At 41.1% G+C, this 13,539-nt stretch overlaps 1 protein-coding gene across 1 annotated transcript in view; it reads left to right on the forward strand.

Annotated features, from left to right (window-relative positions):
- The window catches only part of PCSK2 (proprotein convertase subtilisin/kexin type 2), a 371,029-nt gene that overhangs the window by 334,668 nt on the left and 22,822 nt on the right, over positions 1-13,539 (forward strand). The window contains exons 9-10 of the mRNA XM_053670931.1: positions 7,035-7,250; positions 9,592-9,692. Coding sequence (XP_053526906.1) covers positions 7,035-7,250; positions 9,592-9,692 — 317 coding nt within the window. The remainder of the gene's footprint in view (positions 1-7,034; positions 7,251-9,591; positions 9,693-13,539) is intronic.

Raw genomic sequence — 13,539 nt, forward strand, 5'->3', positions numbered from 1 at the left:
GACACTTCTTCAAAGAGGACACACAGATAGTTAATAGACATGCTCCAGGTCACTAATCATCAGAGAAATGCAAATAAAAACCACAATGAAATATCAGGAGTTCTGGCCAAGATGGAGGAATAGGTAGAAACCCTTCACTTCTTCACACAACAAAAGGAAGATAACAACCAATATAAAATCAATAAACAACCAGAAGTGCCAGAAAAGTCAAACTTCATGGAACTCTGACAACCAAGGAACTAGAGAAATAGTGAACCAGCCCAAACAGACCAGTAACATGACAGAGAGAACCCACAGCAAGGCGAGGGCAGAGCAGGCTGAATGGGGAACTGGGACTCAGAGCTGACTGTGAACTATGGGCGGGGGAGAGTTGCTCTCATAGGAGAAACTTCCAGTATCACATGAGGGTTCATTGGAAAGCGGGCTAGAGCTGAGCAGGCGAGTTGCATTGTTCCCTCTCTGGCCTCTTCCCCACAGACAGTGCCACAATGCAGCAAGGAAGGTTGACCTGCCCTGGTGAATACCTAAGGCCCTGCCCCCTTACAACTTTATAGGTACACCAAAACAAAGAAATAGGGCCAAAATGAAAAAACAGAGGAAAACTTCAGAAAGAGAGATAAGCGATGAGGAGATATCCAACCTATCTGTTGGAGAATTTAAGGCCCTGGTAATCAAAATGCCCACAGAACTGATTGAGCTTGGTCAAAAAATGAAAGAACAAATGAAGGATATCCAAAATGAAATAAAGCAAAATATTCAGGAAACTAACAGTTACAGGAAGAAAACCAAGACTCAAATCAATGATTTGGAAAAAAAGGAAGAAATAAACATCTAACCGGAACAGAATGAAGAAACAAGAATTCAAAAAAATGAAAAGAGCCTGAGGAACTCTGGGACAACTTGAAACATTCCAATATCTGAATTATAGGGGTGCCAGAAGGAGAAGAACAACAGAAAGAAATTGAAAATTTATTTGAACAAATAACAAAGAAAAACTTCCCCAATCTGACAAAGGAAATAGACTTCCAGGAAGTCCAGGAATCCCAGAGAGTCCCAAAGAAGTTGAACCCAAAGAGGAACACACCAAGACACATCATCATTAAGTACCCAAGATTAAAGATAAAGAGAGTATCTTAAAAGCAGCAAGAGGAAAGGAAAGCGTTACCTACAGAGGAATACCCATAAGACTGTCAGCTGATCTCTCAAAAAAACGAACTAAGCAAACAGCTAGAACAGGAAGAGAACCACAGAAATGGAGATCACATGGAGAGTTAGCAACAGGGGGATGGGAGGAGGAGAGAGGGGGAAAAGGTACAAACAATAAGTAGCATAGATGGTAGGTAGAAAATAGACAGGGGGAGGGTAAAAATAGTATGGGAGAGGTAGAAGCTAAAGAACTTATGACACATGGACATGAACTAAAGTGGGGAATGTGGGTGGGAGAGGGTGTGCAGGGTGGAAGGGAATGAAGGGGGGAAATGGAACAACTGTAATAGCACAATCAATAACATATATTTTTAAAAAAGAAACCTTGCATGCAAGAAGGGGCTGGAAAGGAGTATCTGAAGTCATGAAAGGCAAGGACCTACATCTAAATTACTCTATCCAGCAAAGCTATCATTTAGAACGGAAGGGCAGATAAAGTGCTTCCCAGATAAGGTCAAGCTAAAGGAGTTCATCATCACCAAGCCTTTATATATGAAATGCTAAAGGAACTTATCTAAGAAAAAGAAGAAACATTTTACTGTTTATCTAATGAACAGCAAAATGACAACAAACTCACAACTACCAACAAATGAACCTAAAAAAAGGAAAAAGTAAAACAATGAAAACAAAAACTAATCAAACAACTAGAACCGGAACAGAATCAGAGAAATGAACACCACATGGAAGGTTTCCAGTGGGGAAGGGGAAGGGAGGAATGGGGGTGGGGAACGTATAGGGAAGAAGAAGCCCAACCAGTAGGCATAAAATAGACAGGGAGAGGTCAAAAGCGGTATAGGAAAGAGAGAACTTACACGTACAACCCATGGACATGAACTAGTGGGGAGAATGCTGGAGGGTTAGAGGTACAGGATGGAGGCAGAATACTGGGAGAAAAAAATTGAAAAACTGTAATAGCATAATCAATAAAATATACTTAAAAAAACACAATGAGATATCACTTCACACCAGTCAGAATGGCTATCACCAATAAATCAACAAACAAGTGCTGGCAAGGATGTGGAGAAAGGGGAAAACGTTTGTACTGTTGGTGGGAATGCAGATTGATGTAGCCACAGTGGAAAGCAGTATGGAGTTACCTTGAAAAATTTAATGTGCACTGATTCCACTTCTGGGAATTTATCCAAAGAAACCCAAAACACCAATTCAAAAGAATATAAGCACTCCTATGTTCATTGCAGCATTATTTATAACAGCCAAGATTTAGAAACAGCCCAAGTGGCCATCAGTAGATGGATAGATAAAATGACTATGCAATAGTTGCACAATGGAATACTACTTGGCTGTAAAAAAAGAAGAAAATTCTACCCTTTGCAACAGCAGGGATGGACTCAGAGAACATTATGCTAAATAAGCCAGTGAGATAAAAACAAATACCATATAATTCCACTCATGTGGAATTTAATAAACAAACTGAACTAACAGCGAAATAGAGACAGACTCATAGAGAGCAGGCTGACATCTCTGGTGGGAAGGTGGCTAGCAGGTGGAGGGATCAAGCAAAAAAGAAAAAGAACTCATGGTCATAGACAAAAGTGTGATCAGGGTAAAAGGAGATAGGTAGATGTGGAAGAGGGAATAAGAGGAATAAATGGTAATGAAAAAAATACCATAAAATAATGTACTTTTAAAAAATAAAAGAAAAAATGTACTTAGGGGAATAGAAGAGTAACAGGCAATTCCAATGCCCAGAATGAGGGCAGGTCTGCCATTCTATTCTCTGACCATGCACTGAAAAATAAGGGTGGGAGATATCCAAAGGACAGCCCACCCGCATGGGCCCATCTTCTGCCCACAATTCAGGCTCCTTAACCATCTCCTCCCAAATTAATCCCTGGGTGATCTCCCATGCCCCACTTGGTTTGTTGGCTTTTCTTTACCACTTGTTCCCTAGATAAAATTCTCTCTGTTGAATGCCCCAGTATGGCAATGTTTGCCCAACTAAATCTCAAATGATACGATATAATTATTAGGATGATGTTGAATTTATAAGTTAACTTGGGGAAAATGACATCACTGTGGTGTTGTTTATCCAAGAACAAGACATGTTGATGTCTTTTTCCAATAGGTCAAGTCATCTATCTGTCCTTCCATCGAGTTTCAAAGTCTTATTTAGTACTTAGCTCTTTTTTTTTTTCAGTTTGTTGAGTTTATTCCTAAGTTTTTTATCCTTTGTGTAGCGAGTATAAATGGCACTGACACAAAGGATTGCTGTAAGGATCCAATAGGTAAATATATAAAGTACTTAGAGCAGTCCCTGACATAAAGTTCCATAGAAGTGCTTGCTATGATTATCATCCTCATTTGTTCTGTTGTATCCTACAACTAATTACTGTTTGAATGTGGGTCATAGTTGTTGTATCTTGATTGCTGCCTAGCTCCTGTTTAGGTGAAGCTTGGGGCATCATTTTAACAGTGTTAATCTTTAAAAAAAGGGGGGGGCAAAGTGAGAGGCAACAAGCATTTATTTGAGATCCAAAGGAATAGCTATTCAGGAAGCACTGATTTAGGAACAAACCCAAAATGCTCTGATGAGGAGGCAAAGGCAAAGGATATTTATGAAAAAGGGAAGAAGAAAAATTATGTCAATAGAAGTAAGAAATTTCTATAGGTGCAGATAAGCTAACATAGTGAAGCTAATGCTAAAGAATGTTTTTCATTTTCAGTCTGCAGTCACAGTATCTACTTTCTTGTCATTTTTGCAAACAGTTGTTTGAAATGCAATGTTGCTTTATACCCTATTTTAACATTCTAAAGGTCTAAGAAGTGACGGGTACAAGCCAGATCTTCTGGGATGGCAGTTCTGACTCTATTGTAAAGTGGCTCTATTTATATTATTTTTACCACAGGAAAGTGTGACCTGCTGTCAATAGACCCCGCCCATAACCAACTCTTAGTTCTCTGATAGATGCCCCATTCCCACTCATCTGCCTCCATACCTAGGGTTTTTTCCTCACTGGCCCATCTTACTGGTGCTAATACCCAGTCATTAGAAACAAGGATGTAATTGGTCTCACCTGTTCTATCTTCCTTAGAAAATGAAGATTAATATTTCTAGGAATCAAAGCATTCTTGTGGGAAAATCTTGTATGTACTAAAATACAAAACTAATGTTTTCCACATACACTTCAAAGTTGTTCTCTGTATCAGTGAGCTAAGTCACATTACTGCCCTAAAATTCAGCACCCCAAAATAACCATTATTAAAGTGTGCTTGTGGTCTCAAGGTCAGCTGTGTTATTCTGCCAATATGAACCAGCGTCAGCTAATCTGAGCTGGGCTCACTCATGCATTTGTGGTCAGCTAGAGGGAAAGCTACAGACTGGTGTAGAATGGCCTCCCCCTGCAAATCTGGCAGTTACTAAACCAGGGCAGTGAATTTGACTGGTTTCTCTCTGTCATCAACTAGCAGGTAAGGTCAGATTTATTCCCATGATGCAAACAGAGTTCTGAGAAGTGTATAGGGTTTCTAGAGACCTGTGCTCAGAACTGACACAGCATCACTTTCTACCACAGTCTGTTAGCCAAAGAAAGACAAAAAGCTATTCCCAAATAAAAGGATGGGAAGTGGATCTGTCCTCTTGGTGGGCAGGACTGCAAAGACATAAAGGGGTATGAACAGAGAGAACCCTGAAAAATTAGTCACTATCAATCTACCACACTACTACACCAAGCATTGATTTCCTTGTAGCAAAGGTGGCTTCATCTCACTAGCCACCCATCTGTAGACTGATTCAGGGAAAAGATCCATATACCCTGATCTACATATGTTTCACTTTCAGAGGGTGCCATTTCTTGACAATGAGCCCACATCTGAGTCTGTTTGAGAGTGCAATCCCCTGCACCAGCTGTAAGGATGATCCATTTCCCTCTCTGTCTTCATTTCTGAGAACAGTTGCTTGTTTTGGTGGAATTCTTCCAACAAAGATTTACCAAAGACTCTGAGGACAGTTCTCAGCTAGTGATTGAATAAATCATTGTTAACATATCGACTCAATCAATCACAAGCTAATTAACTCCAGATCCTGTTAGAAGCTATTGAAATGTCACTTCTCATGGTAGGAAGGAGGCAGAGAGACCTTGGAAGCAGTTCAGTCATCTTCTTTCCTTCTGGCATCTCTACCCTTAAAAACCAGTTAGTCAGGACCATGGATCCCTGGTGGCCATGCAAGGACAATCTTTCTCTGCCATTGCTTCTGTCTTCTTGTCCCTAGGAGGTTTTCTAGTGGCTGTGGAGAAAGGGGAGACTGTACACCTGCTGCTAACCTCCCCCACAGCAATGCTGCTCTCCTCTCTCTACTCAGCACACAGGAAAACAGAATAGCCCCAGCCCTGTCACCCTGGATCAGAACACAGGAATCCAAAAGGAATGGCCACTCCCGGGTAGTGAGAGTGGAGAAAATACTCCTAGAAGACAGGGAACAGGGAAAAAAGTTTTGCTCAAACCAGAAAAACAAGGCTAACTATAGGTATTTATGTCTAAGCTTGGCATTTATAACTAATTAGCATATGGTAATAACATTGCACATATCAATGTGTTTAAAGTTATTTGTGCTCTGCTTTACTTGATCATATTAGACTTTTTCTGTATATGTGGTGTGCCTCTGTATAAATAAAATATCATATAATACTATGTTTTAAAAATTCTAGTATAATCCAATTGAGTAAAAAATAGATACATGTATATCAGCACATATTTACATGTGTGTATGCATATACATATATGTGCACATATATCTACATACATTTTGTATGCATGCATATACAGGGTAGAGCAAAAGTATGTTTACAATTGTGAGTACATGAAACAGTTTATTCTTATATTATTATCTATTAATTATTGTATCATTTTCTTTTTAAAGATTTTATTTATTTTTAGAAAGAGGGAAAGGGAGGGAGAAAAAAGGGAGAGAAATATCAATGTGTGGTTGCCTCTCTCATGGCCCCTACTGGGGACCTGGCCCACAACCCAGGCATGTGCCCTGACTGATAATCGAACCAACAACTCTTTGGTTTGCAGGGTAGGGCTCAATCCACTGAGCCACACCAGCCAGGATTATAATTCTTATATTATTTTCCATATGAACAACTGTAAATGTGCTTTTGCCCCACCCTGTATATGTACATATATTTGTGTATATACACATGCATAAGCACATATGCATATGTGTATATATGTATGCTTGTAATATATGTTTGGGCATAAAATATGTATTTCATATTTATAATATCTACATATATAAATTTTATATGAAAGATATATAATTCTTATATATAAGAAAATTATATAAAAGATATAAATATCTTTTATATCTTTTGAGGCACTTCTGAGGTGACTATAAAAGATATAAATATTTCTCTATATTATATAGCTAAGTATAAACATATACTTATATTTTTTGCTGAAAAATGTCTGAAAGGATACACAAGAATTGGATAATGATTACACTTATGGGGATTTTTTTTTCATTTTCCTTTCTATATGCTTTGACTTTTCAACAGTAGTTCATTTGTAAATGTCACAGAGATTCTTCCAGTTTTTCTCCTCACCTTATCCCCAGCTTAAATTGTAAATTTGAATGACTTTATCTACTGAATCCTTCCAGGAAAAAAAAAGAAATACTCACGGTGTTCTACTAGACAATAGTTTTCATGGGCAGACAGAACAGAATGCAATCATTTCATTGAGCTGCTCACAAAGCCCAAGTCTAGTCACTCCCAGGCCAGGACCCCCAACCCCTGGCAGGACCCTCTTGCAGCCCCCAGTGCCTGCAAGTGTGGGAGTTAGCAGTATCTCCTCTGTCCCCACAGGGCCGAGGCGGCAAAGGCAGCATCTATGTGTGGGCCTCTGGGGATGGCGGCAGCTACGACGACTGCAATTGTGATGGCTATGCCTCAAGCATGTGGACCATCTCCATCAACTCAGCCATCAACGATGGCAGGACAGCCTTGTACGATGAGAGCTGCTCCTCCACCTTGGCTTCCACCTTTAGCAATGGAAGAAAGAGAAACCCCGAGGCCGGAGTGGTGAGTGTGGCCACTGGCCCTCTCTGAGGCTGTGGAATGCACTGGCACCGTAATGTCACTCAAGGACACTGTGACGTCCTAGGAGGAAAGGGAGCTACCCACTTCCCTAAAAAGTCAGCACATCTCTTTCAAGCCTGATAATACATTGTTGTCAAGGCAGACACATTAGAGGCAACCACACATGAATGTTTTCTGCTATACTTAAGTCATAAAGTGTGCAAGTTGAAAGCAAGGATGAGATGATCCCCTTTCAGCTCATTTTCCATAAATGGTCTTTCTTGTTCATTGTTTTGATTTACAAATAATAATAAAGTCTAGTTTATCAAAAAGTTGCCCCAGCAGGTCACGAATAAGGAGAACTAATATAAGGAACTTGGTCACCACATCACCACCTATTTGAACCAAAAACCCATCCACGTATTACAGTAATTAAAAATAGCATACATGCATAATCCTTACTGGGTCTATAAAATTCCCAAAATTGGACATGCATGTGTATTTTCTCAGGGAAAGAGTAGTGGTTTTCATCATAGTTTAAAATGGATCAGTGGTTGAGAAAATAAAAGATTAAGAATCACAGACTTACATTATTTATTGCACTTATCTTTCTTTTTTTTAAGATTGTATTTATTTTATTTTTAGACAGGGGGAAGGGAGGGAGAAAGAGAGTCAGAAAACATTCATGTGTGGTTGCCTGTAGTGTGTCCCCTACTGGGGCCCTGGCCTGCAACCCAGGCATGTTCCTTGACTGGGAATCAAACCAGTGACCTTTTGGTTTGCATGGTGGCACTCAATCCAATGAGCCACACCAGCAAGGGCTATTTATTGCACTTTTCTGAGTAGCTCTTCCTTTCTAGGTAACTAGGTATAATGCTAAATTTTCCAAGCCATTTTAAAAAAAATACCTGTTGAGTGTAATGAACATTTTTGGATCTCTTCCTCCTCTGTGTATTTTACCAACAGAGCAGCCTTTCCTCAGACCTCCAAGTCAGGAATTTAGTAGGTAGTTCTATACTGAGTGAGTTACATTCTGACTGGCCATCACCTCAACTGGGGCTTCCCAGGGAAGGAAGACAAGAACTGAGAACACGAGCTTCTATTCCAAGTTCCCACCTGGACTCCACCTTGGTGAGCTGGCCAGGCTCTCATGTGATCCAGGAGATGCCTTTACCTAAAGGAGACACAGACCTTGACCTGGCTCCCTCCATGAGCCCTCCTGGGCTTCCACCTGGTTTGGGGGGATGACAGAGAGTATGCCAGCTCCTTCTGAGTGAAGTAGGCTTCAGCTTCTCCTATCCTATGAGAGGTATAGGCCAAAAGGGAGACAAACAGAACAGAAAGGGGCAAGTGAGGGAGGCCCCAATCCTGTTTTGTTTGTAGTGCTTCTCTCATCCCTCAGAAGCTCTACTCCCCTCCCCAAAGACCTCCCAATGGTGTCACTTTGTCCTCAACATTATCTATGACTCTCTTTTTACTAGAGCTGAGGAAGGGCCTTGAGTTCCCCCTGAATATTGTAATTTTTCCCCACCATATGCCTTTAAACCTCCTTGATACTTTGTTCCTGAAAATAATAGGCCCACTTGAGGATCCTACAAACAGAGGAAGACAAATTCTTGTGGCTCATACATGATTTTAGTGAAAGCCTGGCTCTCACAAACATTGAAAGTGAGGTTTTTCTCTTTGTGAAAGTTCTTGATCATTAAGAAGATCTTCCTCCTTAAAGAAGAGTTGTGGAGGGGGTAACTTATATGTGGGTTATCTTGCCTCAACATGTCTCAGAATCTCTTTATGAATTTTAGACGTAGAGAGGCACTTTCTTTTTAATGGCCTGTTCATTTAGGCAAGCTTTAGCTGAGCCTATTTATTCTTCCCTCTTTGGGAGTGCCTTTCCTTCCTGAAGGGAAAAGAAATGTTGATGCAATAGCCCTTAGGCTTTTTGAAAGCTAATCCCAATTGCAACAAAACCCACCACTATTGACCATCCTAGTTGTACTGACTTGTGACTCTCCACCTATTGTGTCTCATTTTAGGATCCAGAAAATAAATGTCTCTCTAGTCTCTGGAATAGCTGCAGATATGCTTCTCTGAACAATTGGCTTGCTCTTATCTTGTGGGCACTATGATATAACTGATTGTGTGTCCCATTTTGCATGGGCTGCTAGGAAATACAGATAAAACGTATGGCAAAATATATGTCTGGGTGCTAAGTTTTTCCTTACCTTCATCTTAATCTTCTTCAGGACAAGGTAGAATTTAAGTAAAAGAAATAGATAATCCTCTGGTCCATATTGTTTTAGGATTCAAAATACTATGACTCATTACTCAATATCTTCCTTTTCAGGCAACTACAGATTTGTATGGCAACTGTACTCTGAGGCATTCTGGGACATCTGCAGCAGCTCCAGAGGCAGCTGGAGTGTTTGCTCTGGCTTTAGAGGCTAAGTATGTTTCCACCTCGGGGCTGAGGGCCACCTCTGCAGGGTCAACTAATGTGTTTCTCAACCCAACACCAGGTGTCCATGGAGGCAAAAATAGGTGTAAGAGATTATAAATAATCAGGGTCAATAAGCTCTGGTGGGTATTTCTAAATGAACCATGGGCCTTAAGTCTCTCTCTTTCTCACTCACTCTCACTCTCACTCACACACACACACACACACACACACCACCACCACAAAACTACAATAGGCCCACTTGAGGATCATACAAACAGAGAAAGGAGAAGTCCTATGGTTCATACATAATTTTAAGGAAAACCTGGCTCTCACAAACATTGACAGTGAAGTTTTTCTCTTTGTGAAATAGTTTTAAAGATTTTATTTATTTTTATTTTTAGACAGAGGGGAAGGGGGAGAAAGAAAGATTAATGTGTGGTTGCCTCTCATAGACCCCTCAGTGGGGACCTGGCCCACAACCCAGGCATGTGACTTGACTTGGAATCAAACTGTTGACCCTGTGGTTCTCAGGACAGCACTCAATCCACTGAGCTACACTAGCCAGAGCTCTTTGTGAAAGTTTTTAAAAACTCGGTTGATCATTAAGAAGTTTTCCCTGTTAAGAAGAGTTGTGGGAGGATCACTCAGATATTGGTTATCTTGGCTCAACATGTCTCAGAATCTCTCCATGAATTTTAGATGCAAAGAAATACTTTCTTTTTAATGGCCTGTCCTTTTGGCAAGCTTTAACTGAACCTATTTATTCCTCCTTTGAGAGTGCCATTCCTTCCTGAAGGGAAAAGAAATGTTGATGCAATAGCCCTTAGGAGAGTACATCCCTAGGACAGTACATGACCCCAACACCCAACCACACATATCAGTCATTTACTCAGGTACCAAATGGGAGTATGAAGATATTTTTTTCATTATAAGAACCTCTCTTGTCTATGGCCATACCACCCTGAACTCACCCGATCTCGTCTGATCAAGAACCTCTTTTTATCGTTTGGCTATTTTACTCCAGTAATACAATCAGCTAAATGAAAAAAGAAACTATTGCCAAGTTGGGTATCTACCAAGGTATTTCAGAATATGTGTCAAACAGGGTGCTCCCACTCAAGATTTGTTAACTTATAAGGTGAATCCACTTTTTTAAAATATTTTATTCATTTATTTATTTTTAGAGGGGAAGGGAAGGAGAGAGGGAGAGAACTATCAATATATGGTTGCCTCTCATGCATCCCCTGCTGGGAACTGGCCTGCAACCCAGACATGTGCCCTAACTGGGAATCGAACCATGATACTCTGGCTCACAGGCCCGCGCTCAATCCACTGAGCTATGCCAGCCAGGGCTGAATCCACTTTTTAATACTGACACAAGATAGTCAAAGTCACCTAATATAGACCAAAAAATGGGCTTTACTGGAAAACTTTCCAAGCTACAAGTAAGAGGCTACTATCCTCTCTGTTCATGCCATCCCACAGAGAGGCCACATATCACTATTGCTGGCCACACCTTGGATGTAAATATCAGGTGAGGCACTCGCTTACCTGCTATTTGATATTCTCTTAGTACAAACCAGAGGCTAGCCTTGTGTTTGAGCAATGAACATATGGATTTCAGGCACCATGCACTCAGTGTGAGTGCAAATACCCACCATATAGGAATTTGTGTGAGAATTCAGCACCAGCAATTTGTGAGAAGTTGGATTCATACTCCTGGCGAAGCTGAGCTGTGTCCCCAACCCTGGCCCCTCAGCTTGTCACTAGGCAACTAGAGCTTTGAGCTTCAATCTCCAGGCAGCCCTGCTTATCTCTCTTCATATATGCATTTTTTGATTTGTAGAAGAGGCAGGAATTACTTCCTAGACTACGAAGGGACTTTGAAAGACTATCTAGTCCAACCCTCTGCTTTCAAGCCAAAAAATGCATAATCATCCTCCTTTTACAGATAAAGCCCAAAATTGGGAGTGACTCCTCTCTTTGGACCAAGTCAAACTTTAATTCTTTTAACAAAAGTCAGGTGGAAATTTTAGGACATCAAGAGATGGACACTGGTCAAAGAGTTCCTAGTAAGTGCAGAGATCAAAACTTAGTCACAGATTACATGCATTCCTGAACATGAACTCTTAATCTCAGAGCTTGCTGGGCCCTGGAGCCTGCACTGGCTTTGCTCACTCCAGCTGGGAGCAGTCAAAGTGAGCCTGCTGCCTGCTGCTTAGTCTGGCAGAACTCAGGGAGCAAGAGTGCTCCAAAAGCAAGAGGGCATTTCTGGTTTCCTTTTAAATGTAAAAGGACAGAACTTGACTCAAAGTCTCCTTGGATTTTGGCAAACAAAAATCCACTTGCCTGGGGCAATACATATGCAAAGGGACAACCTAAATAAATCAAAGTGATAGAGCAAGGCCACTAGATCTCTGGACAGACTGATGGGTTCTGCACCAGTTTTCTTGAGCACACATTTGTAGATAGCCTTACAGAGCAGACACCACTTAGGCACACTTTGTTTTAGAGCAGTTACCGTGAATTTAAATCTCTCGATTGTCAGGCAGCAGAGGATAGCTGGCAGGAGGTGTTTCAAGACCAGGTTTTAGGTCTGGGTGCCACTCCTAAAATACTTCACAATACCAATCATCTGAATTGGAAAACACTCTGAGATGAGATTCCTGCAAGTGATTTCTTAATGAAGGACTCCAGGAAATACCAAAAGGAAATAGAAGAAGCAGGTTAGGGATGGGGAAACACCAAGCAAATATGCAGTTTCAGAAGTTCTAGCTTCAGCCTGATCCCGTGGGGAATTCTGCAGTATAAACTTTTATGCCTCAGAATTTCTTCTCCCTCGAGGCAAGTGAGCTGTGCTACCATGTTCTTGTGCTGACCAGTCCTTGGCTGGGAATCATGGCTTGGAATGTAAACTCCAGACACCTCTGGCTTTCTGTACCTGTGGGCAGAGGGGCTTCAGTAGTCCACAGTTAAAACCACTAGTCAGCATGAAACAGCCAGTCCCAAGAGAGAGCCCAGAGGGATGAGGAGAGAAAGACTCTCCAGGAACCATTCCTACAGCTCTTCTCTATCATGAAACAAGGCAACTGGGAGTCCTTGGTGACACGTTCGACAGCAGTTGAGGCCTCTTTCCCTCCCAGAGGCACAGTGAAACAAAACTTTTACAGAGCAATGTGAATGCAGTAAGCAAATTATCCTGTCCCAGTGTATGCCTATCAGGACTTTGAAAGAGGGAGAACAACCACCCCACAACCACCTGCAGGACTCCAGGGAGAAAAGGAAACCCTTTTCTGTCCTGCCCAGTCACCAGTTTTTAAATCTCATCAAGTACTTCTCTGACAAATGCTTGAAAATAGCTTCTTGAGTAACAAGGAATTTTGTTCACATTTCCCAGTGTGAACAAATTTCAAAGAATTTCTTTAGTGGATGTGGGGGCATGGTTACCTGCCAACTGTGAATATTTGGGGTTCTCTCCATGACCTCAGACTTTCTGTGTTGTCCTAGAGGTCTGAACTAGGTTTGAGGGGCGGATGTCATGAAGAGGCACATTTTGGGCTCAAAAAAACTATCCATAGTAATGTGGCCCACATATTGGACTAGTATAACAGAAGTTCTGAGTTCTGTTACCTGCTGCTGCTAAGAAGCATGACTCCCAATGCCAGCATCTTATGAAAAAGAAAGGAACTATTTATTCAAAAGTTATACAGATTTAAAATAATGATGGAGTTCTGCCATTAAATCCAACACCCCTTAGAAACAAAAAAACACCCACAAACACACAGTCCTGCCTCCCTTTGACAAACCGGGCCAGAGATACCGTCTCTCAGGAAAAGAAATAGAAATCTGTATCTT

The sequence above is a fragment of the Artibeus jamaicensis genome, unplaced genomic scaffold (genome assembly GCF_021234435.1).
Source record: "Artibeus jamaicensis isolate MK-2021 breed Jamaican fruit bat unplaced genomic scaffold, CSHL_Jam_final contig_65, whole genome shotgun sequence".
Taxonomy (NCBI): Eukaryota; Metazoa; Chordata; class Mammalia; order Chiroptera; family Phyllostomidae; genus Artibeus; species Artibeus jamaicensis.